This window comes from Polypterus senegalus, chromosome 8 (assembly GCF_016835505.1).
Source record: "Polypterus senegalus isolate Bchr_013 chromosome 8, ASM1683550v1, whole genome shotgun sequence".
Classification (NCBI taxonomy): Eukaryota; Metazoa; Chordata; class Cladistia; order Polypteriformes; family Polypteridae; genus Polypterus; species Polypterus senegalus.
Window position 1 is genome coordinate 58,582,032 of NC_053161.1, and position 26,173 is coordinate 58,608,204.

Sequence of the window (26,173 nt, forward strand, 5' to 3'; positions counted from 1 at the left end):
GTGAGAGGTAGGGGTAGAGCTGGTATAGGAGGTCATGGGTGAAGAAGACAGCAACTGTCAAATGAAATCAGAGCAACCTTAGTTGATCAAGTCATCAACCATGGGCTGACAATGCAAGAGGCTGGACGTAGAGTGCAGCCCAACTTGAGCCGTTTTACTGTCACCTCTGTCATCCGGACATTTAGACTGGAGCACAGGTATGCAACCAAAATGTCTTTCACACTGTGTAGTACACCCCATGTCATAGTGTATCAGTTGGGTGACACCTGTGTACTTCATGAATGGCTAATGTCATACACTAACTGTACAAGTTTCCTGTCCAATTTACTCTACTGTGGGGGAATCTTTAGGCTGCATTGTCCAAGCCCTATATTTTTGTTTTTTGTTTATGTAAAGGACTGAGAGACGAAACTGCCATTGTAAACTTGGTCTTGGAGAATAATGAAATCAGATTAAGAGTAATTCAAAGCAACATAATCCAAGACAACACCATATTCACCAACATTCAACGAGTCAGTCTGTCCACATTGGCTCACATTCTCAAGTGAAACCAAATAAGCCTGAAACAATTGTACAAGGTGCCTTTTGAGAGAAACTCTCAAAGAAACAAAGAGCTCAGACGAGTATACGTGGATGTAAGTACAATATTGACTGCAGCACATTACACGCAGCATTGTTTCCCAGTGTACTGGATAACACCATATTGACTGATTTTAGTTCATTGTTTTCAGGGAGTACAGGAAATGGATGCTCATGCAATCCCACATGAGTTCATCTTCATAGATGAGGCTGGTTTCAACCTAGCAAAGACCAGAAGAAGGGGAAAAAATGTCATTGGCCACAGAACCATTATAGATGTTCCTGGCCAACGTGGTGGGAACATCACAATGTGCGCTGCCATCTCCAATATGCATGGTGTCCTCCACCATCATGCCAACCTTGGACCATACAACACAGGCCATATTCTAATATTTCTGGACAGACTCCATAACATTCTCATTCCACCAGAGCGTATGAATGATGCAGACCATGCAAGAACCCGGTATGTTGTAGTATGGGACAACGTGAGCTTTCATCATGCAGCCCCAGTCCAAAATTGGTTTGCTGACCACCCACTGTTTCTCGTGCAATACCTCCCACCATTCTCACCATTTCTGAACCGCATAGAAGAGTTCTTTTCGGCATGGCGGTGGAAGGTATACGACCGGCAGCCCTATGTGCGCATGCCTCTTGTGCAGGCTATGAAAGATGATGTGATGAAATTGATGTGGGTGCGATTCAGGGATGGATAAGGCACTCAAGGCGCTTCTTCCCTCGATGTCTGGCAAGGGAAGATATTGCCTGTGATGTGGACGAGGCATTGTGGCCAGACCCAGCTTAGAGGCAAGATGCTGCCTAATTATTTTTCTTGCCTCTTTTTTTATATATATTTCTTCTGCACATTTTCTTTTTCAGTTTACTGTTTTTTTTTTAGCATATTTTTGTTCGCTCCAATGTAAATACATCTGCTCGTTTGGTGAAAAATAAAAAAATAAATGCATGTGTGTGTATCTGCAAATATTTCTGTGCATGTGAACACTCTAATTTTCTACAATTTGGACTATTTTAGTTTTGTGGCAGAGCATACTAAAGATGAGTGCTTTTCATTTTGCCCAACAGTGTGTAGTTGGTTAGACAAAAATCTGGTGATATGACTGACGTGTGCCATTTAGTGCAGTAGTTTGATTATGATCATTCTACTGTATATGTAGTTTTGGTTGCAGTGGTTCATTTTGCAGGATATGTGAGGTGTTTTGATCTTTGGGTGAGGTGTTTTGTGAATTGAGCAAAATGATTTGCAACAATGAGCCTTGTTGTCAAAATTGTGCTTTACCAATTGTAAAAAACTGTAATAGAACATCAAATATTCTCAAACCATCTTAATCCAGTTCAGGGTTGTGTAGGTGTTTGAATGTCATATGATTTAAGGTATCACAGGTACATTTTAAGAATAATGCATGGGATGCTTACATGGAATTGTTTTCCAACTGGCTTCAATTTACTTACCGGATGAGCATGACATACTCTTGCTACATCTTCACAAGATGCTCCATACTCCATTGCTAAAGCTGCTTCATTAATCATTTCACCGGCACCCTGAAAACAGATTCAGGTTTCATTGTCAAATTTTGCCCAAATGCAAAATGTGTGAAAATCCAGATTTTAAGCAGAAGCCAGAAATGTGTTATATACCATCTTTATTTATAATGGATCGGTGCTTTGTAAGTAACATTGTTGCCGCTAAATACTTCTCTTTATGCATAAAACTGCAGTTTTAATTTTTCTACACTTAGAGATATATAAATAAATAAAACAAAAAGGGACATAAAACTTCCTGATACAACAAGTGTTAAAGGGGCTCAAAACTGAACACGGCAAATAAAATCAAACTGTCCATTAGAAAAAATCTTAAAACTAGTTGTGTGTGTGCGCGCACGCATTTTCTATTTTTATTTATCGATACTTACTGAACCAAGGATATGGGCTCCCAACATTCTGTCGGTTTCTTTGTGGCTTAGAATCTTCACAAATCCATCTGTATCTGCATTTGTTTTAGCCCTGCTATTAGCAGCAAAAGGAAATTTGCCAACTTTATAAGGAATGTTCTAAAAAAATATAAACAAAAATTTGAAGTCAAAAATACAATTTAGCTAGTTTGAAACCATGTTTCACAGAATAGGTTTGTTTTGTCATACATTCTGAATATTACATACATTTACTCTCCAAGCTATATACCAATTTGTGCATTAACTCATCCATAAATTCTTTTTATTAACCTTCTTATCCAGGTCAGTGTCACATGGCAGCTGGAGCCTATGCCAGTTATTATAATTAAAAAAACATTCACAATGCTCATTCAATATAATAAAATCATATCTGTTAGTAAACTCGGGATAGGGGACTTTGAACAGAACAAGAACCTTCTCATACCTCTTCTTTTAACTGTTCTTCAGATTTACCAACCCAAGCAACTTCTGGATGAGTGTAAACAACAGATGGCACACAGTTATAGTCAATGTGAACAGCACCTCCTGCCATTCCCTCTACGCAGATTATTCCTTCATCTTCAGCTTTGTGAGCCAACATAGGGCCAGCCACAACATCACCAATAGCATATATGCTACAAAAAAAAAAAAATTTTAAAAGATCTTTTTTTCTTTTTAATAGAACAGAGTAAAGAGTCATCACATACTGTATGTGGATAATTCTACATCTACACATTGTTGTACTTGCAGTAAAGATCTGTTTTAAAGCAAACAATGAATATGGCATTTCTTGATAAAGCATATACAATGTATACAAGAAGATAAAAAAACTTATGTTGGGCAAAAATGAAAAAGAACCGGGGACATAATATTCTGGTGGCAAGCTCAAATGGTAGGAATTAACTATGCATTTTTTGATGTTATATTGCATTTAATGTGAGAGGAATCAATCTTCTGATGAGGATTACATAAAATTAGTTTTTCAAATTGGGGGGTGGGGAGAAAAACTTTGAAAACATGCCACTATAATCAAATCAGTAAAATGTTGGTGCTTTCAAAAATGGCCTATAACATTAACAAAAAAGCAAAATGTAGTACTGAAGCACAGCTACTTGCTTTTCTTTTGCATAAGACATCAGTGATATAAGAAATTGTTTTAAACAGCCCTGTAATCTAGTACAATATATTAAAAAATATTACTCATTAATAGTTTAAACACTGTATCTATACTAATAAAAGGCAAAGCCCTCACTGACTGACTGACTCACTCACTCATCACTAGTTCTCCAAGTTCCAGTGTAGGTAGAAGGCTGAAATTTGGCAGGCTCATTCCTAACAGCTTACTTACAAAAGTTGGGCAGGTTTAATTTTGAAACTCTACGCGTAATGGTCATAACTGGAAGGTATTTTTCTACATATACAGTGATCCCTTGCTATATCGCGCTTCGATTTTCGCAGCTTCACTCCATCGCGGATTTTAAATGTAAGCATATCTAAATATATATCACAGATTTTTCGCTGGTTCGCGGATTTCTGCGGACAATGGGTCTTTTAATTTAAAGTACATGCTTCCTCAGTTTGTTTGCCCAGTTGATTTCATACAAGGGACGCTATTGGCGGATGGCTTAGAAGCTACCCAATCAGAGCATGTATTACATATTAACTAAAATTCCTCAATGATATACGATGTGCTTCCCCGAGCGGATTGTTTGCTTTACTTGGTCTTTCTCTGACATTCTCTGCGCCTGACGGAGGGAGTGTGAGCAGAGGGGCTGTTTGCCTAGAAGATATGGACGCTCCTCTAAGAAATGCCACTTTATCGTGGTGGCCCAAAAGCACATATTGATTTTTTGATTGTTTTAATCTCGTGCGCTCTCTCTCTGACGTTCTCTGCTCCTGACGGAGGGGGTGTGAGCAGAGGGGCTGGTTGCACAGAAGCTGTTTGTTTAGAAGATACGGAGGCTACTCTAAAAAATGCTGAAAGACTACCTTCACATTTCTCCCTTCTTTGCGGCTGCTTTATCACGGTGCTCATACTTAAAAGCCCAACAGCACGTATTGATTTTTTGATTGTTTGTTTTTCTGTCACGCTCTCTCTATCTCTCTGACATTCTCTGCTTCTGACGGCGCCGTTTGAAGAGAAGATACGTTTGCATTCTTTTAATTGTGAGAAAGAACGGTCATCTCTGTCTTGTAATGGAGCACAGTTTAAACGTTTGACTAAAGGGTGTTATTTCATGTCTAGAGGGCTCTAATAATGTTACCAATGTGGAAGAGTTTATAAGGGCTTAAAATATATAAAAATAACCATACAAACATATGGTTTCTACTTCGCGGATTTTTACCTATCGCGGGGGGTTCTGGAACGCAACCCCCCGCGATCAAGGAGGGATTACTGTACTGTAATGGAGTTGAGCTCAAAAGCCGTGGGGGCGGAGTTTCGTGTGACATCATCATGCCTCCCACGTAATCACGTGAACTGACTGTCAACGCAGTACGTAGAAAACCAGGAAGAGCTCCAAAAAGCGCTGAAGAAAACATGCATTATATAATTGAGAAGGCAGCGAAACAATAAGAAGCGAGCGAGTGACATATACAACCATATTCATGAGTGCTTCTACTTTGGAAACAAAGCACGGTGTAAACCTAAAATTTAAATTAAGTTCATAGACAGGCTGCCGCTTGTCATGCCCACGGGTAATGCGGGATACAAGTTTAATGAGTGGACGCAGGATATAAACAAGAGTTTCGATTACTTTGTAACTAAGTTAAAATTGCAGGTGAGGGGCTGTGCTTATGCAAATTCTGAGAGACTGTGTTTGTGGGGGATTGACAGTTAAGGGGTGGGGAGTCACGTCATCCTCTCCCCTCCCATTCACCTCATTTCGTTCTGAGCTGCGCTCCACAGCTAACGCAGTGTTACGACTTTGTGACGCTGCCACCAAATACTCACAGAAAAATCCACAAGTTAATACACACGTTGTGTCTAGAGTTTCTCCACACTGAATCCTCCAGGCACTACTTACAAAAGGTTACATTGACAATCGTATTATTTTTATAATGTTTCCTTTTCTTAGCACAAGCACAGCTGAGAAGCTTCGATGCATGTGCTCCATAACTGCGTTAAAAATCACGCATTTAATCACAAGCAAAGGGGAACTTCTGTCAATGCATGATTTCCTGGTACACCGATTACATTGATCACCGCTTCCCGATTCATTTTAGCCTCGCACCACCTTGGTTTGAGAAGTAGTATGAAAAAATATGAGGTTAACACAGAAAAACAGACCACCAATTGAAGCTTTATGAATAATCGATTCGCCATCAATAATTGTTTTGGTAAAGCCATACTCAGTGTAATCCTCCTTCCATTTTATAATTTTTCCACCACTAGCCATGATTAAATGAAAGGTAAAAAAGTAAGAGCGAAGCGAGGGTGATTTATTCAGGCACGCAGGCTTACAGCTCAATAGCTCGAATTTGGATATAAGTAGCTTCTATTTAGTCGCCAGAAATATCTTTGTTAGGAATGGAAGTTGAATTTAGTCTTTAAATTTCTATGGTAAAGAAAAAGTTATGCAATAATGACTACATTTAACTATATAAAGTCAAAACTTGTATATATATATATATATATATAAAGTCATTCGCGAATATATAAAGTCAAAACTTGATTATATAAAGTCAGCGTCGGTATATATAAAGTCAATACTTGTTTCTGAATATATAAAGTCAAAACTTGAATATATAAAGTCAGCACTGGAATATACGAGGTGTGGCAGAAAAGTAATGAGACTGATTTTTTATCTACCAAAGTTTTTATTTTTTTCAAACATCAATGTTATCCCCTTCAAAGCAGTTCCTTGGGCAGCTACACACCGATGGAGACGCTTGTTCCCACTGTTGGTAGCAGCGCTGGAAGTCTTCAACCGGTATGGTCTTCAGCATGTCCGTTACACTCTTTTGGATGTTTTCTAAAGTCCCGAAATGACGTCCTTTGAGGACATTTTTCAGTTTAGGAAAAAAGGAAAAGTCACACGGACTGAGGTCAGGTGAATAAGGGGGCTGGGGAACCACAGGAATGCCTTTTGAGGTCAAAAATTCTGTTATGGAGAGGGCAGTTTTTCGGCACCATTTTGGCACAGACCTTTCGCATGTGCAAATGTTCAGTTAAAATTTGATGAACGGTAAATCTGTTCAAATTTAATTGTTCACTCAACATTCTTAATGTTAAACGACGGTCTGATCTCACAAGAGTGTTCACACGTTCGATGTTTTCATTGGTTTTCGAAGTTTAAGTCCTCCCTGAACGGTGTTCATTTTCAACGTGTTTTCTGCCTTCCAAAAATGATTTGTGCCAGCGAAAAACTTGAGCTCGGGATAAAGAATGTTCCCCATAGGCCTGTTTTAACTTTTCAAACGTCACACTTGCCGTTTAATGGCAATAACGTTGTTCCAAATTCCGCTGTTCCATTTTGCGTGATGCACAACCAAAAACACAACTTCACAAAAATCACGTAGTTAACGGAAGGAGATGAAACTCGCACTGAGTTATGGGAGGGTACTGATACACGTGCTCTATCAAGGCGTTGCCAGATCGCTTGCAGTGTTGCCAGCCTCATTACTTTTCTGCCACACCCTCGTATAAAGTCAAACCTTGAATATATAGCCTAAAGTCATTCCCAAATATATAAAGTCAAAACCTGAGTATATAAAGTCAGCGTCGGAATACAGGCTATAAAGTAAGCGCTGCAATGTATAAAGTCAAAACTTCGATATATAAAGTCAGCGTCGGAATATACAAAGTCAGTGCTGGAATATCAATCCATTTCCCAACACGTTGAATCTGATCACAGGGTCACGGGGGCCTGCTGGAGACAATCCCAGCCAACACTGGGCGCAAGGCAGGAACCAATCCTGGGCAGGGCACATGCATCATTTTCAAAACATTAACCGAACAGTGTTTTTTTTAATTTATTTTTCTGAATACGTTTTTGTTAACTTAGTTTAGTTCAGAGTCGTGTCAATCGATAGATTTTCACTTTCACTTTATATATTCAGGAGTGAGTTTATAAATTCCGACGCTGACTTTATATATTCAGGTTTTGACTTTATATATTCCAGCGCTGACTTTATATATTCAGAAAAAAGTTTTGACTTTATGTATACCGACGCTGACTTTATATATTCAAGTTTTGACTTTATATATTCACAAAATCTATTTATTTGCCTGTTTGGCACCCCATAGTATGTGTGTGTGTGTGTATATATATATATATATATATATATATATATATATATATATATATATATATTATATATATATATATATATATTATATATATATATATATTATATATATATATATATATATATATATATATATATATATATGCCAGCAACACTCATGACAATGACAAAACAATTACATTGTTAATTATTAAAATTTTTCCTTTTCTTTTTCATAACTTCTTTAACACACTACTTCTCCGCTGCGAAGCGCGGATATTCTGCTAGTTATAAATTAAACAATGTGAAAACATTCTAGCCTTTGTAAATGAGAAATATGTATAAATATATAATCTTATGTCTATGTAAGTACAGTGAAAGGCATATACAGGGGATTCCAAATACTTAAAAAGTCTACTTTTCAGAAATGCTAAGCCATCTGACTTTAATCAATCAAGGTATTATACATCAACATACATAAACCCCATTTGAGTGGATGGATACAGAGACAAATTAAAGTTTAAAACTCATTTTAGGGAGAAAATTCAAACAATGGGATAATTTTGCTTTAGCATGCAGGGCTAATTGAAGGTCTTCAGCATCTCTGTAAGTCTCAGTTAGCTGCCTCTGCATCTCTGTAGAACACCAACTAAAGACCTGGGGCCTCATGTATAAATTGTGCTTACGCACAAAAATGTTGCGTACTCCCGTTTCCACATTCAAATCGTGATGTATAAAACCTAAACTTAGCTTAAAGCCACAAACATTTTCACAGTAGCTCAAACCCTGGTGTACGCAAGTTCTCTGCTCAATTTTGCAAACTGGAGGCACCCAACGTCAAAGCAGTGCTACTATTTCTGTGTGGTTTCCCTTTCTTTTTTAGATCCACATCCCTGACGCAGCTGTATCATATACACTGAAATTAACCGCATATTGTTTATTAGTTTAAGGCATCTGATTGTAATTAACCTGTAACAATATAATGGTCCATGGAATAGCCAAACTATTCCAAATACAATAGCTGCTTTAGCGTTGTTATTCTCACTGTACCTTCTTCTTTCAGCTGCTCCTCTTAGGGGTTGCCACAGCGGATCATCTTTTACCATATTACTCTCACTGCACCACTCTGAGTATTTATATCACTGCATCCGAGTGTGGAATCACAGCTCTACAGCAGCTGATCGGAAAGAGAATTATAGGTAAACCATATCAAGCACACGCTGCATCAGCCATGCTGCCTATTTGAACTGCTCTCATGCGACAAACGCTTCAGAGCCTTTCCTGTACGGACCTCAGGGTTCAGAAACAGTTTCATCCCAAGAATTATAAATGCACTTTGTACATATCAGTAAAATTACCTCACTGTAAATGTATGGTAAAAGTGAGCTTTTTTCAGTTTTATTTTCTCAGTCACATTCACACTCTCCCCCGCCCCCTACTGATCTGACTTTAACCTACTGCGGCAGTATAAATTCACACCCGATCTGATGCTGTTCATTTTCATATTTTCATATTGCATTAGTGTGACAATGTTTTCTGATTGGTACTATTCAGATCATAAAATGATTTCTTCAAAATATCACATATATTTCTCTCTTTCTTTTTTGCCTGGTGCTATGTTGACATTGTGCAACCAGAAGGCGTGAGCTTATTCAGTGCGAGCAGGAGCAAGCAGGTGGCCAGTTGCTGTGTGCTATAACAAAGCTTGACTTGGCGGTGATCAACGCATATGTACTGTACAAGGCATGCACGGGGGCCACTGAGAAAAGAAGAGTGTTCATGGCTCACCTTGCAAAGGAACTTCATCGTCGCTTCTTACAAGAAAATTCGATGGATAAAGCAAAAGAGAATGCAACATTGACAAGCTTCTGTTCCAAGACAGCCGCTTCCCCCAAGAAAGCAAACTCAGTCAGTCAGTGTTAGGCTCTCCTTCAATGTAATAGGAACCACAGCATAGAGACAAGTGTGTACAGTGCATTGGGTACACATGTCGTAAACGTAGAAAGGACGGTCCTTGGGTGTGTGGGAACAGTTAACATTTGAATCTGATGACTGTATATAGCGCAGAACTGATCTCTCTGTACTATTCTTTCCTCTGCATATCCTGGAGTACAAAAGAAACACCCCCATGCACCCAAACGTGGACACTGGCAAGATCGAAAAAAACCAAAACAAAACGTGGTCACTGATTATAAGCACGAGAAGGAGTGTGAATGAATATGAATGATATGAATAACATTGCATCAGTGCCACAATGTTTTCTGAAATGTACTATACAGATCATAAAATGAGTTATTCCAAAATCATATACACCTATGTCTGTCTTTTTTGTCACTGCGGCTTTGACATCATGGACCATAAGGTGCATATTAATTCTGGATGAGCAGGAACACTCAATAAAACTGAATAAAAAAAATTCAAGTGACGGCGAGATATGAAGAAGGCAGATTCACCAGCGTTTGGTGTCAGCTTTTATCCCTCCAGATCAAAGAATTTCTATTTCCATTGTCTCAAAACACCACTCACATCTACAGTTATTCCCAGTTTCAGATAAAAAGTAACCGTGTCAGATCTGCGGCGGTGCTGGGTGTTGTATCATGATTGAGAGAATAAAAGTGAAAAAGAAAAAAAAAAAAAAAAAAAAAAAACACTAACTTTTACAAGTATTATAAAGTTACACCGGCTGTTACAGACACAAATCAAATGTATGTTTTTATTGTATAATATTAACAATAAGAGCAGCTCACTACTCAAAAAGGTAAATTTGCTGGGGAGCTGGTTTTGAACTAATGACCTCTGGATTATAAATCGGCAGTTCTAACCTGCACCACGGAAAACCATTGCATTGCACTTGTACATTGAGTGAAAGTGTTTATTTGACATTTGGCCTTCAGCCTTCACACATTATGCTGTTGCTGTCTACATTTTGTTATTTATTACTAAAACATTAAAGTTTCTGTTTTAACGAGGTGTTTACAAAGATTGTTGTAGACACAAAACACAGATCAAATTATTTCCCCTTAAAATTCTGGGTAACTCACTCCCAAATAATCAATCAAGGCAGGAACTGGGAGAATTTGTCCATTCTGAGGTGGTGGGGGGGATGGTATAGAAGGCTGCTTGGGCTTATCGATTTAGAAGACAAAAGACGCTTATGGAAAGGTGCTAAGGAATTTAAGGTGGGTCGGATTTATGAGTTTTTTCGTTGGCTCTGGTAATTCTAGTGTTAAATGCAGGATCAGATGAACCTAGTAACTATACCTGTCTCACAAATTCACTACCAACATGATGAGAATCATCCATAATTCGGAAATAATGTTTTTAAAACAGTAGTGTGCAAACTGTTAAGCCACTGCAGGAAACATTTATACAACCAATTAAATTTCAACCACATAGTCAGTATGAAGAGTGCATGAAACCTAAACAAGAAGCAGTAAGTTCTAGTAATATTAAGTCAGCAACACAGTAAGGTAACAGTAGTTATCTTGTTTAATTTATCAAAAGACAAGGATTCAAACAACTGAAACATCTGACTTTAACTGTATACCAGTACACAAGAGCTATCAGGTTGTGTTCTTCTTAATCTTACGTTACTGTCATTTAAGATTTTATCACGTACTTTAATTTTTTCATGCACATGTGACATTTGTTTTCTTAATATAGCAATTTAACATTCCCATGTTTAGCATTTTTCCCACATTTTATGTTTCTTATTTGTGAGTGGCGGTAATGGCTAAATTTTTAGAAGGATATATTCATTTTGCAAAAAACACGTTACTTGGAATGCTGCTGCTTAACCCAAGCTATGTGCAGATGAAAATTTCAATCCACTTATTTATTTTTTTATTTTAACTGAGACAGATACAAACCGGATTCCAAAAAAGTTGGGACACTAAACAAATTGTGAATAAAAACTGAATGCAATGATGTGGAGATGACAAATGTCAATATTTTATTTGTAATAGAACGTAGATGACAGATCAAACGTTTAATCCGAGTAAATGTATCATTTTAAAGGAAAAATATGTTGATTTAAAATTTCACGGTGTGAATCCCAAATCCCAAAAAAGTTGGGACAAGCAGCAATAAGAGGCTGGAAAAAGTAAATTTGAGCATAACGAAGAGCTGGAAGACCAATAAACACTAATTAGGTCAATTGGCAACATGATTGGGTATAAAAAGAGCTTCTCAGAGTGGCAGTGTCTCTCAGAAGCCAAGATGGGTAGAGGATCACCAATTCCCACAATGTTGCGCAGAAAGATAGTGGAGCAATATCAGAAAGGTGTTACCCAGCGAAAAATTGCAAAGACTTTGCATCTATCATCATCAACTGTGCATAACATCATCCGAAGATTCAGAGAATCTGGAACAATCTCTGTGCGTAAGGGTCAAGGCCGTAAAACCATACTGGATGCCCGTGATCTCCGGGCCCTTAAACGACACTGCACCACAAACAGGAATGCTACTGTAAAGGAAATCACAGAATGGGCTCAGGAATACTTCCAGAAACCATTGTCAGTGAACACAATCCACCGTGCCATCCGCCAGCTGAAACTCTACAGTGCAAAGAAGAAGCCATTTCTAAGCAAGATCCACAAGCTCAGGCGTTGTCACTGGGCCAGGGATCATTTAAAATGGAGTGTGGAAAAATGGAAGACTGTTCTGTGGTCAGACGAGACATGATTCGAAGTTCTTTTGGAAATCTGGGACGCCATGTCATCCGGACCAAAGAGGACAAGGACAACCCAAGTTGTTATCAACGCTCAGTTCAGAAGCCTGCATCTCTGATGGTATGGGGTTGCATGAGTGCGTGTGGCATGGGCAGCTTGCATGTCTGGAAAGGCACCATCAATGCAGAAAAATATATTCAGGTTCTAGAACAACATATGCTCCCATCCAGACGTCATCTCTTTCAGGGAAGACCCTGCATTTTTCAACAAGATAATGCCAGACCACATTCTGTATCAATCACAACATCATGGCTGCGTTGGAGAAGGATCCGGGTACTGAAATGGCCAGTCTGCAGTCCAGATCTTTCACCTATAGAGAACATTTGGCACATCATAAAGAGGAAGGTGCAACAAAGAAGGCCCAAGACGATTGAACAGTTAGAGGCCTGTATTAGACAAGAATGGGAGAGCATTCCTATTTCTAAACTTGAGAAACTGGTCTCCTCGGTCCCCAGATGTCTGTTGAGTGTTGTAAGAAGAAGGGGAGATGCCACACAATGGTGAAAATGGCCTTGTCCCAACTTTTTTGGGATTTGTTGACACCATGAAATTCTGAATCAACATATTTTTCCCTTAAAATGATACATTTTCTCAGTTTAAACTTTTGTTCCGTGATTTATGTTCTATTCTGAATAAAATATTAGAAGTTGGCACCTCCACATCATTGCATTCAGTTTTTATTCACGATTTGTATAGTGTCCCAACTTTTTTGGAATCCGGTTTGTATTTGTTGCAACTTCCATATGGAGCTTTAATAAATGGTCAAGTGTTACTTTGCTTGCTTCAGTTGAATGTTTTTGTTATGGAATAATCACTACTTGTTTTTAACAAATTCTTATATCCATTTAACCTAACACATAGTTGTGGGATTAGGTTGGAGACTATCCCAGCAGTACATAAATACCACGAATTTCAGTTCATAATTTTGCTCAAATGAAACACCACATTAAAAAAAACACAGCATGAAACAACTACCCCAATATGTAAAGTTAAACACACACTGAGGAATGGGCAGTGCATAGTTATTATCAGGTTCAAAGGCAGCAGCAAAAAAACAAAAATTAGTAAACATTCATACCTTGGTACCTTTGTCTGGAATCTGTTATTAATAGGAATCCTGCCTCGGTTGTCAAGTTCAACTCCCACACTTTCCAGCCCCAGATTCTGTGTATATGGACGCCGCCCAATGCAGACTAAGAGCACATCACATGTAAGAACTTCAGGTTTGCCACCTGCAGCTGCCTCCACTCTAAACAGCAAGAGAAGAAAAGAGCAAAGCTAATGACAATGATGTTTGACAGTGGGGCAAAAAATGAACAAAAGGTTACACGCAGCAGCAGCTCCCATTCTAAACAGCATAACATGAAAAAAGTAAGCCTAATGACAATGATGCTTGACAAGTGGGGTAAAGAAATTAATACAAAAAATAGAATATTTATAATTAGGATGCATTCTTACTTATAGATACAAAAACTTCATCATAAACCTATTAATTGATAAGGTTCACATCACACCAAATCAAACAAAATTCATTATAGTTCATTAGAGAAAACGGCACTCAATTGTTTTTAATATTTTCATGTGCTTATTTAGACATGATTATTCATTACCTTGTGTTTCATGCAATCGCAACAAAAAAGGGAAATGCAATGAATTAAAATAATTTACAAAAAATCCAGAAGTATGTGTAAAATGCAATGTATATAAAATCATTATATATTTCCACCAACTTTTGATACACTGAGTTCTGAGGCATTAAAGACAACTTAAAAGTCAACGCTGGAAAAAAAAATATTTATTACAGAGCACACGTATGCACACAATGACATTACACCAGGCCATTTTAAGGATGCCAGTAAACATAAAACAGGTTGAGTATCGCTAATCTGGAATTCAAAAATCCATAATGATCCAAAGTCTGTGACTTTTTGATCACCAACATGATCCCTACCAATGTTCCTCTAATTTCTTTTTTACTGCTGACTAGATGTGGACATTATGTGCACATTCTTAACAAATTTATTCATTCTGAGCGGGGATGGGGCAGTGTCTGGTCCCCCGTAAAGCATCTAGCACTAAAGAGTTATTACTCCCTTTTGACAATTTAGGATGAGGAGGCTGTCCCTCATGAATCCCAATGAAGCTGGGATTAATGATCAACAGTTCCTATTATTGGTTTAGGGTCAGTTTGGGTGGTGGGGTTAGTGGCTTTGTAACTGTAAAGCACCACAACACAGGCAGTGACGGTCAACCCATTAGGGAACTGCCTAGAGCACTGTTTAGGTAAGTAAAGGGGCACATATCCAGATCCTCGATATTTTCTAATACTGACTTTACACTCTGGACACCAAGGAGGATGGCTCCTCGATGTTTCATAGGACCAGCTGCAAGCGCCATACTCTGAAGTGTGTCGTGCAGGTAAGTTAAGGATCAAGCGTTCCAAGGCCTAGGGATATATATGGGCTTTCCACAGTCACTGAGAACACAGGGTAGATGCTGTGTGGCAGTTTCAATATGTTTCACAGTGAAACAATAACACCTACGTTGCAGTTCAAACTGTAGCACTGCATTGTAATAAATAAATGAAAACCTGCACCCATGGTCAGATTTATAAAGCTTAAAGTTCAGTTTGGTGCTGCAGGCCAAATATGGAACTAAAATAGAGTCTATACATTATATTCCTCAATTTTGAGGTATACTAGGTTTGTCATGTCAACAGACATTCTAATAATGACAATATTAATTTTAATATGTGCATGTCTTCATTTAGCTGGTTTGTATGAAATTCCCTACTCATAATATACAGTACAGTATATGCAAATATTCCAAAATCCAAAATAACTGAAATTCTTTTGGTCCCATGCATTTCAGATTAGAATGGAGGGGAGGGAAGATAAAGAAAACAAAAACACACAAAATGAAGACAATAAGATAACAAAGACCTCATGGACTCTGTGACTAGCCATTGTGACACCATTCTACCTATATTCATAATTAAAAGCTGAAATTTTATGATTAGGCATTCTCTACAATACACTCCAGGAATGGACACCAGTCTGAAAAAATACTGTACATATCAAATCTCTGATAAAGTCAATCCCAAGCATCTTTAACAATCCCTATACAGCAATGCAAGCACAGATTAAAAAATGCTAATTCCATTCATGTGTAAAGACACATACCTCAAAAGCAAAGACACTTTTCAGCAATATACTTCACTAATTCTATTGCATTAAGTATTTTAGCTTTGCACCCTCCCCCACCATAATCCATCCTCCATATGGGGGAGACCCGAAAGCTTTAGATTTGTCAAAAATTTCAATCTCTGGTTCGACGTTTTAGGGTTCCCAGATACCGAAAACATGGATACCTCCATGATGGGTGTGCATCTGTCCGTCTGTTACAGTTTCTTCAGGACGGTCTAGAGCTAAAACGGCTGGATGGAAAAAAACTAAACTTAAGCCAGTTATAAGATGACAATGTGCCGATTAGTTATTGAACCAAATCATGCAAGAGAAAGAGCAAAGGAACCCTCAAATACTGTAATTCTGCAATTAACTATAAATTATTCTTGTCAGTTGTTATTGTAATGACCTATTTTATGTTCAGAAACATCAACATCAAAGCAGGAATTGATTACTGAAATGTTATAGAATAGTTCGGGTAACTTCATTCCTAGGGTGCAAAGCCTACTGACGCTCACGTGCGAGTTTTTTTTAATTCAGATGTCATTTTCTGTCTTCCTATAAATTTGATATTTTTATCATAGGGTTTTCAAACGATTGTATATATGGTTATTGTTCTGTTCAACACCGTATAATCATTCACCTCTCATTAACTCACTAAGACAGACAAGCAGAAGTAACGTCATATTAAGAAATAAGCTACAAGGAAAACCAAAATACTACAAATTTGACTAGACTGACTTAATCACTGGCTTCCATAACACTTTCAGCTTCTCTTCGGTCTCAGTACTCTAGCCTTCCTTATTTGCTTTGTCCCTCATGGACAGTAGCTAATCTTGATGACTGCTGTTGGCTGATGCAAGACACAAAAAAAAGAAAAGAAAACAGACAGATTATATAACAGAGAAGAAAACACAACAAAGAAATGAAATGACCAGGAAACAAAGATTTAAAATGGAGCGGTATTAAAGTAAGAAAATTGTGGCCATGCTGAAAATGTTTATGTTTCAAATTTTGCTATAATAAGAAATTGAAACTGCAGATTATATTTAAATTGACAAACTTGATTTATAAATGGGAAAAATGCATTTAACAGAAAGTATTAATGGAGTGAAAATTAACTGTGACAGAAGTAAAGTCTAAGCATCTTTTTAATACCTTTTAGAAATTAAAAGATTAACAACATTCCAGCAACAAGGGGGCTCATACAATGCTCTCTGTGGAAGCACTGTTAGACCAGACAATTTCTGAAGTTGAGCTTCTGTTTGGCCAGAACATCATATGTTTGCAAAAAATGAGTGTCATTGTTCATAATAACCAGTAGTAAATGTCCATTTCCCAATCACTGCCTCCGCTGAGTCTACACTGACTGCTAGAACAGGGCCAGTTTTACTTAAAACTTTTTTTTAAGTCTGTAGTCCTCACCTAAGGTAATACTATTTTCTCACTGCATGGCTAAATAGAAGGTAGATACATAAAGTATCTGAGACTTTAATGCAACAAAAAACAATCTTCCTAAAAAAAAACTTGTCTCTCCGTTAAAATGTAAACGAACATGGAAATCAATCTTTGTTCTGCCAGTGCAGAGCTGCAGGTGATTCTGTTTACTTCACTCAAATCCCTCTATCAAAGCATCTGCATATGCTCAGATATACCCCACTGCTGCATCATTGGCTTCCATTTGCCCTAAGTGTACCTTCAGCACCTTTCCTTGATATCTGCATGTGTCTGAACCCTCTCTTGACCAGCACTCCCTTTGTAAAGTCCAATTTTCAGACTGAACATTATTTTTGAGATCCCTTTCCAGCTTCCTGGCTGGTTTTATACATCTTCCCTTGAAGGTGTCTCTTTCGAAGTGCCTCTTATGCCTTTTCTCCTCCTCATGTGTATCTCACACTCACGCTTTTGATTACATCACTAAATTCAAAATGACCAATCACATCAAAAACAAACTGACCTAAAAGACTGCTCCGAGGGTCTGAACACACATACAGACCTTCTATTATATAGTAGATATTTTAGGCAAAATATACATACAGTGAAACCTCGGGTCACGAACGTCTCAGAACACGTACAACTCGGGTTACAGCCAAAAAAGTTCGCCAAACTTTTGTATTTTTTCACGACCACACACTTGGGTGACGAATAAGCCAGTTTCCCTTCCGTTTCGTACGCGCTGATGATTTCCACACGTGTTCAGTCTCTCCCTATTCATTCACTGTGAACTCTTTGTGTTCTAATTCATTTCCCTTCTGGTTCGTACACGCCGGTGATTTACGCACGTGTTCAGTTTATTGTCAGTATATTGTTCTCGGTCAGACGTGCATTGCGCAGAGGGACTTTACCTCAAAAATGTAATCTCGTCTCCACCCAGTTCCTCCTCACTCCCTTCATGCCAGAACTCGACTCATGCAAAGTTAGATTTCTTGGTTGTTTATGGTTAGTTTTTGTATAAATTACGGATTTTTCAAATGTTTATTTTTTCCCCCTATGCTTAAAACTCATTAAAAAAAAAGTGTTTACAGCGATCGGTTCGTAAGGCTATAGTGTGAACTCTTGCAATGTTAGTTTTCTCTCTTCAAGGCTTTCTCAGTGTTATTCAATGTTTCACATTGCTTACTATTGCACAGTGCATTCTATGGTATAATCAACTATTTTTGTGCTTAAAAATCTTTAAAAAATATATATTTACATATAGCTTGTTTGGTCCGGAACGGATTAATTATATTTACATACAATCCTATGGGGGGAGTTTTGGAACGAATTACGGTCGTGACCCGAGGTTCTACTATACCTGGAGCATACAACTGGATAGCTGACAGGAGGAATATACAAAAAAAAGTAACTTAAAAATGTTTGATGGATGTTTTGATATTGTTTGCTGTTGCTTAGCATTTGTTCCGATTCAGTCCTACTGCACCAGAAATGTTGTTGTTTCCATTAAAAACATGAAATTAAGAATTTTACTTGATCAGCACTACAAAAATATGGGGTAACAGATAAAACTAATGATTTTGTAACATTTAAATATAAATATTTTAAAAAATGACCTTTTTTCACTAATGTTTGGAATTGGGTTTGGTTAAGTAATGGTCTAAATTTACATTTTTGTGGTCATAATGCAAGCAAATCACAAACAAATATGCCTTTCATTCGGCCACTCTGTAAATGTCTACTGCTGGACTTTAACAAATAATATCTGGAATGGCAACTCTGAACAAATAAAATTACAAAACCATTTGAGACAGAACTTTCACATAAACATAATGAAATAAAATGAAAATTTCTTACGAAACATCAATTTTCCCATCTGGTCTCTTGGTTGCACCAGTGACCTTAGTTCCGAGCTTAAATTTTAAGCCTTGTTTCTGCAAAATGCGCTGAAAGTTTTTGGAGATTTCCATATCAATTCCTACACCTCCAACATGCCCAAGGAACTCGACTGCTGTAACATCTGACCCAAGCCGGTGCCACACTGAACCCTGGAAGAATTCATGAAAGATTAATAATACAGACAGAAATATTATGAAAACAAAAAGTTTTACTGTAAAATAAAAAAAACATACTACACTAAATTGATGGAAAGAAAAAAAATGCACCGAATCTGACAGATTGCTAGGAATTTTTTAATTAAAAATGGGTTCAAAGGAAAGTTAACCTTAGATTGCTAAGACTAAGTGATGAGGAGATGCATGGTCACTTACTTTTAATATAAAAATAACATAGCAATGAATAACTATTTAGAATGCTGGTATTCATTTGCCAGAATGAGGGCCAGACCTAACCTTCAAAGTGTTTACTTTCAGCATTCAAAGGTTTATTGCATTTTGATTAAAGAATACACACAAAAGAGAAAATAGTCTTTCAAAGGTATGTCCAATGTCTAATACAACCAAGTAAACAACAAGTACAAATGATCAATCTGGCAACATTACAGACACTTGACAAGTTATCTACTACAATTTTCACTAGATGGTCCACTTACAAATAATTAAATCATCAAAGTCTCTAATTATAAATATTTTAAAATACATAAAACAATAAAGACAAGGCTCACACAATACAAGAAGAATTTATCAGGACATGACAAAATATTTCAAAAAATATCTTTTGAATTACAAATTTTTATGCTGTACAAAGAGAGATTATGGCCTCACCAATTCAACACCAATCACCCCAGCTCCAATTACAAGTAACTTTTCAGGAACACTTTTCAGAGACAATGCTCCAGTAGAAGACACCACCGTGGTTTCATCAATCTGTTTATATATAATTAAAAAGTTATGAAGTTTCACCATCAAAATGTCTTGCAATGGCATACTTCTAGTCATTTTAGCCATAATTAGTTTATAATGATTTTTATGCAAAATACGCAATACAGTAAAATAGGTCATACCTCAATTCCAGGGAAGGGTGTCACCTCTGATCCAGTAGCTATCAAAATATTTTTGGTATTAATAACTTGTGAACTGCCATCACTTCCTACTGCTGTTACCTGATTCTTGCCAGTGATTCTGCCAAATCCTTCAACATGGGTTACCTTTGAATTAAAAAATTTGTACAAGTTTCAAGCAAAATTGAATCCACTAAATTTTCCAATAAATAAAACACTTTGCTTATTAATTAAGACCTACCCTTTCCTTAAGTGTATTTTTGTTAAGTTGCCTGAGAATTTACTCATTCAAGGGGTCAAAACTAATATTTGCCACATGCATTTAAGTGATATTTACAAGAAAAAAGTATCAAAAAAGTGGCGTTGAGAAGAAGAGGAGATGAATGTACAGGATAACCAAAGCCCCAAAATAAACAAAGAAAATAAATAAAAGGAAAAAAAAAAAAAAGAAATACTTCTTTACTTTCCCCCACCGTGGGTGAGAGACAATGATTGTTTTTGTTAAAATACATAACGAAAAGTGGATAAAATTAAAACAAAACTGGAGAATAGAGGAGTTTTTTAAAATTTCACCTGTCATCATGGGACACCAGCTGGTTGAAACTATTAAAACTTCTAGCAACTTTTTAAACAATTACAATTAAATAATACCATTAAATAAACATAATGTACACTCACAGACAACTTCATTAGGAGCAACTGCTAATTAACACAAATATTTAAGCAGCCAATCACATGGCAGCAACTCCATGCATGTAGTAATTTTCAAGATAACCTGCTGAAGTTCAAACTAAATTTCAGAATAGGGAAGAAAGGTGATTTAAGTGACTTTGAACGTAGCAAGGTTGTTGGTGCCAGGCAGGCTGGTCCGAGTATGTCCGAAGCTGCTGATCTAATGGGATATTCCTGCACAACCATCTCTAGGGTTTACAAAGAATAGCCCAAAAAAGAGAAAATATCTAGTGAGTAGCAATTGTCTGGGCAAAAATGCCTTGATGCCAGAGGAGAATGGCCAGACTGGTTCAAGCTGATAGTAAGGCAAAAGTAACTCAAATAACCAATTGTTACAATCAAGGTATGCAGAAGAGCATCTCTGAATGCTGCACATGTCAAACCTCAAAGCAGATGTGCTACAGCAGCAGGAGACCACACTGGACGCCACTCATGTCAGCTAAGAACAGGGAACTGAGGCTACAGTTTACACTGGTTCACCAAAACTGAACAGAAGAAGTTTGGAAAAAAAGTCGCCTTGTCTGATTTCTCCCGTGACCTTCAGAATTTTGCATCATGCTTATATACATGTAAGCAACAATCCATCCTGCCTTGTATCAACGGCTCAGGCTGGTAGTGGTAGTATAACAGTGTGGACATTTTCTTGGCACACTTTGGGCTCCTTAGTACCAAATAAGCATTGTTTAAATGACATAGCCAATCTGAGTATTGTTATTCACCATGTCAATCCCTTTATGACCACAGTGTACTAATCTTCTGATGGCTATTTCCAGCAGGATAACATGCCATGACGCAAAGCTCAGATCATCTCAAACTGGTTTCTTGAACATGACAATTAGTTCTCTGTACTCAGATGGCCCAGCAGTCACCAGATCTTAATCCAATAGAGCACCTTTGGGACGAGGTGGAACAGGAGATTCACCAACTGTGTGATGCTATCATGTCAATATGGATCAATATCTCTGAGGAATTATTGTATCACATTGTTGAGTCTATGCCACGAAGAATTAACGGTAGTTCTGGAGGCAAAAGTGGTCCAACCCGGTACTAGCAAGGTGTACCTAATAAAGTGGCAGGTGAGTGTATATCCACATTCTAAAAATAACTGAATTTAAAGCTGAGAGCATCTGTTATAAGCAGATCATGCCCCTGACTGTCCGTTCCCTCTACACTTAATTTCAGCATAATTGAAATTTTAAAAAGATAACTAAACAGGATGTTTAAGTACAGAATATTTTAAAGCATTAAATGGCATTGTACTATAATTAAATCAAATGATTTTTACTGATTTTTGACTAATACAGTGACAATACAAAATCTCACTGAAACATGCTTAAATGTTCTTGCTGAAGGTGATAGAAAAAAAAAAGAAATTGTTAACCTTATTTTGTTTAAATAAATGGGCAATTCCTCCTGTTAAAGCCTTGACTGCACCACTCTTTTGATCCATCATTTTGTCCAGATTCAGTTTAAGTCCTGTAACTAGAGTAAGAAAAATATATTATTAATTTCCGCTCAAGCAGACTGGAAGGAAGGTCATTAAGGCACAATCTATACAAATATAAATATAGACTGAAATCAAAGGCTTCTTCTTTTTGAGCGCATACACTGTCAGCACGGCGCGGTCAGATCTAAACAGTAGCGTGGCGAGTTGCTCGCTTTCTGAAGTGACTTTAGTTGAAGGTGGAAGTCCCATTTTACTTATGGTGCCAAGCAGAGTTGCATTGTGCTGCACTAGCAGTCTATTAGCCAGCAAAAGCTATGTGAAGTAGTCGTCTGTTGCTATGGTCTTGTCTTTGTCAAGCCAGACAGCGAACACGCTATCTTTGATTGCCGGTACAACAAATAGTTCTGTGCAGGCATCAGCAACAGCGATGCTCTTGTGAAAAGAATGGAGATAAATGCCATCAACTCAGAGAGAGAGAGGCAAGTTCGTTGTACCACATGAACGTCAATGAGAGAATAATCTGAATAATAAAAAAACAAGTGCTAACTTTTACAAGTAGTCAAAATTTACACCGGGTGTTACAGTCTCAAATTAAATGTACGTTTTTATTATATTGTAGAAATAATAATAATAGCTGATCACAACTCAAAACGTGGAGCGCCTGAACCTGGGACCTTCAGGTTATAAGGCAGCAGTTCTTACCTCTGCACCATTCAAGAATGTGTGTAAACTCCTTGTCGATTTACATTTGAGCTTGAGTTTAACTCATTGAAAGTAACATGTAAATCAATTTTTTTTTTTACTTTGGTTATATTCATTAATAAAAGTGCATGTGTTTATTTGATATTTGGGCTAAAGTCTTCACACATTATACACTTCTCGTCATTATTAGTATTAAATACAAAAAGTTTCTGCTTTAGGTATGTGTTCAGCATTTCTTGCATTTCCTTTCATCCTACACTTACCCAGATCTTTTTGAATATGGAACACACATGAAATGCATGTATTCCAAATAACAATATACTGTATTATTTACCCTATACAACCTCAGGCTCCTCACATACAGATAAGAAGCCTTGAGCTGGGAGAGCTTTTTGCCCGAGCTGAGCTCCATCAAGACTGGGGATGGGACAGCTGGCTGATTGTCTAATCGATGCATATACAAAACAAAATTTGCTGATAGAAAGGTGCGAGGGGATTTAAGGTGGGCTGGGATTACAAGTTTTTTCATGGCTTCAGGAATTCTAGTGTTAAACTGAAAAGATTCAGCTCTTTTAATCTTTCCTCATAATTCATCCCCTGTAGCCCTAGAATAAGTCCAGGTGCTCTTATCTGCGCCTAGCGCTGTTATGTCCTTTTTGTAGCCTGGAGACCAAAACTGCACCCAATACTCCACCCAGGCCTCAGCAGTGCATTATAAAGCTTCAGCAAAACCTCCTTGGATTTGTACTGAACACATGTTATATAACCTAGCATCCTGTTACGTTTCTTAATGGCTTCTGAACACTGTCTGGAAGTTGATAGTGTAGAGTCTACTATGACTCCTAAGCTCTTCTCATAGGTGTACAGTTAATACTTTACATTGACTGCCATTAAATTTAATTTGCTACAAATATGCCAATTCTCTATGCTGTCCGTGTCCCTCTGTAATGATTCAATGAATTCCAGATTATCCAATAATCAATCTATCTTGGTATCAGCTGCAAACTTATCCAGCTTGTTACTCCTACTCAAATCATTTATATATGCTAAAAACAGCAGCTGCTCTACCACTGAACCCTGTGTCATACCACTCTTAACATCAGCTAATTCTGATTAGCTTACATTCATCAAAATGTACTACATCAACGTACATGAAAAGATGAGGGTTGGAGAGGAAGGAGAGAGAGAGAGAGAGAGAGAGAGAGAGAGAGAGAGAGAGAGAAATACTGCAGTGATTTCCTCATATCATTTACAGTGATTTCCTCATATCAGTTTAAATGCTACTGCAGTTTATGCATGTTGCCAAATCTTTAGAGTAATCTTTTTTTCCTACACTTTCCCCTACAAAAAACAATTTAAAAACACTCAAACCCAATTACCTGTTTTTAGTATGTTTTTTTTATTATAAACTCTCATGCAAAATATAACCAAAAGGAAATTCAGCTGCCTAATGTGATATTATATTTGACTTAACACTAGAATTACCAGAGCCTACGAAAAAACTTGTAGATCCGTCCCACCTTAAATCCCTTCACACCTTTCCGCCAGTGTCTTTTGTCTCGTCTAAATGTGCTGATAAAGACAAGCAGCATGTAGCCGGCTGTTCCATCCCCCACAGCTGCAGAACATGCACAAACTTCTCCCATGCCTTGATTGATTTATCTGGGAGTGAAGTGGAGTTTTAGAGTGAAAAAAACTCTAGAGTGGAAATAACAGACGCATTTCATGTCTGTTCCGTTTCTACAGTAATCTGTGTAAACACATTGTTAAAACAGAAACATTTTTTATATTTTAGTAGAAGATGATAAAATATAGGCATAAACTATATAATGTATGAAGCCTGAAGTCCAAATATCAAAGGATCACTTTCACAAAAGGTACAAATATAACACAATTACGCTTTTATTCAAAAATATAACTGCAGAAAAAAAAGCCGCCTTAACATGTGACATTGACACCTGTTTATTGCGACCACCTTTGAGGCACAACAGAATCAGCTGCTGACTGGGAATCAAAAGGTCGCGAGTTCGATCCTGCACCACTCTGTTTTGAGAAGTAAACTGCTCTTATTCTTACTATTTTTGAATAAAAACATACATTTGATTTCAGTCTGTAACAGCCGGTGTAATTTATGATACTTGTAAAGTTTAGCTTTTTTTATTTTTAATTAGTCAGTTTTATTATCTCAGCCACGTTCACGAGCCCAAACACACAACCGCATTTGAGACTGCTGTTTTCACATAGACGCGCTATAACAGAGCTAAACTCAGCTCCCTTATACGTAGGAGCAAGAATGCACATCGCACTTTTGCCAATGCTGTACTTTGTATATGTATATGGGAAGCTCTGCATTTTACTTGTGCCGTTACACTGTAGGAAGTGAGTAAATAAATAAAGGTAAATAGATAAATAACATTCGAAAGCAATGCTCTGTGTAGAACGCAAGCGACTCTACACACTAGTGCTTAGATTTGGACGGTGTATGTGCCCCCCCAAAAAAAAAAAACTGCATTCTCTTACCATTGCTTGCGTAGTAAAGTGTCAGCAGGTACTTTTCGGGGCATTACACGTATTTTTTGAGCATGCCCTCTGGACACTACTTGTGACTTTAGGCTTTAGGAAGCAAAGCAAATAAATAAATAAAGGTAAATCACGTCCGCCCTTCCTACATTTACGACATGTGTACTTGTTGCAGTGTACACACCTCTCTGTGCTATGGTTCCTATTACATTGAATGGGCACCTGACACTGTACTGTACTTTCTTCCCTGTGGGAAGCTGAGGTCTTAGAATTGAAACTTGTTGATGCTGCATCACCTTTTCCTGTAAGAATCATTGTACACACTTCTGTCTATGCTGTGGTTTCTATTACACACCTGAAAGAACTAGACAATATATGTGAAAACATCATCGCACTAATGCAATATTATTTGAAAACGAATAGCAACAGGTCGGGTTTGAATTACTTGAAGTCAGATCAGGAGCTTATTCAGTGCACGCAAGAACATGCAGGTGGCCAGTTGCTGTGTGCTACATACAACATGCTGGCGGTGATCAACGCACATTTTAAAAAAAGCTCATGATAGTACAAGCAACCGGCCACCTGCATGCTCCTGCCGCACTGAATAATCTCACGCCTTCTTGTGCACGATGTCTGCGCAGCAGCGGAATAAAAAGAAGGAAACAAATACATGTGACATTTTGAAGAAATCATTTTATGACCTGAATAGT

General features: G+C 37.6%; 1 protein-coding gene across 1 annotated transcript in view; it reads right to left on the reverse strand.

The window, feature by feature from the left end:
- Window positions 1-26,173, reverse strand: part of dldh (dihydrolipoamide dehydrogenase) — a 46,908-nt gene that overhangs the window by 9,690 nt on the left and 11,045 nt on the right. The window contains exons 6-13 of the mRNA XM_039761120.1: window positions 22,176-22,276; window positions 20,066-20,209; window positions 19,827-19,928; window positions 18,961-19,151; window positions 13,563-13,733; window positions 2,971-3,160; window positions 2,508-2,645; window positions 2,047-2,136 (exon numbers count right to left, since the gene is read on the reverse strand). Of these exons, the coding sequence (XP_039617054.1) occupies window positions 2,047-2,136; window positions 2,508-2,645; window positions 2,971-3,160; window positions 13,563-13,733; window positions 18,961-19,151; window positions 19,827-19,928; window positions 20,066-20,209; window positions 22,176-22,276 (1,127 nt within the window). The remainder of the gene's footprint in view (window positions 1-2,046; window positions 2,137-2,507; window positions 2,646-2,970; window positions 3,161-13,562; window positions 13,734-18,960; window positions 19,152-19,826; window positions 19,929-20,065; window positions 20,210-22,175; window positions 22,277-26,173) is intronic.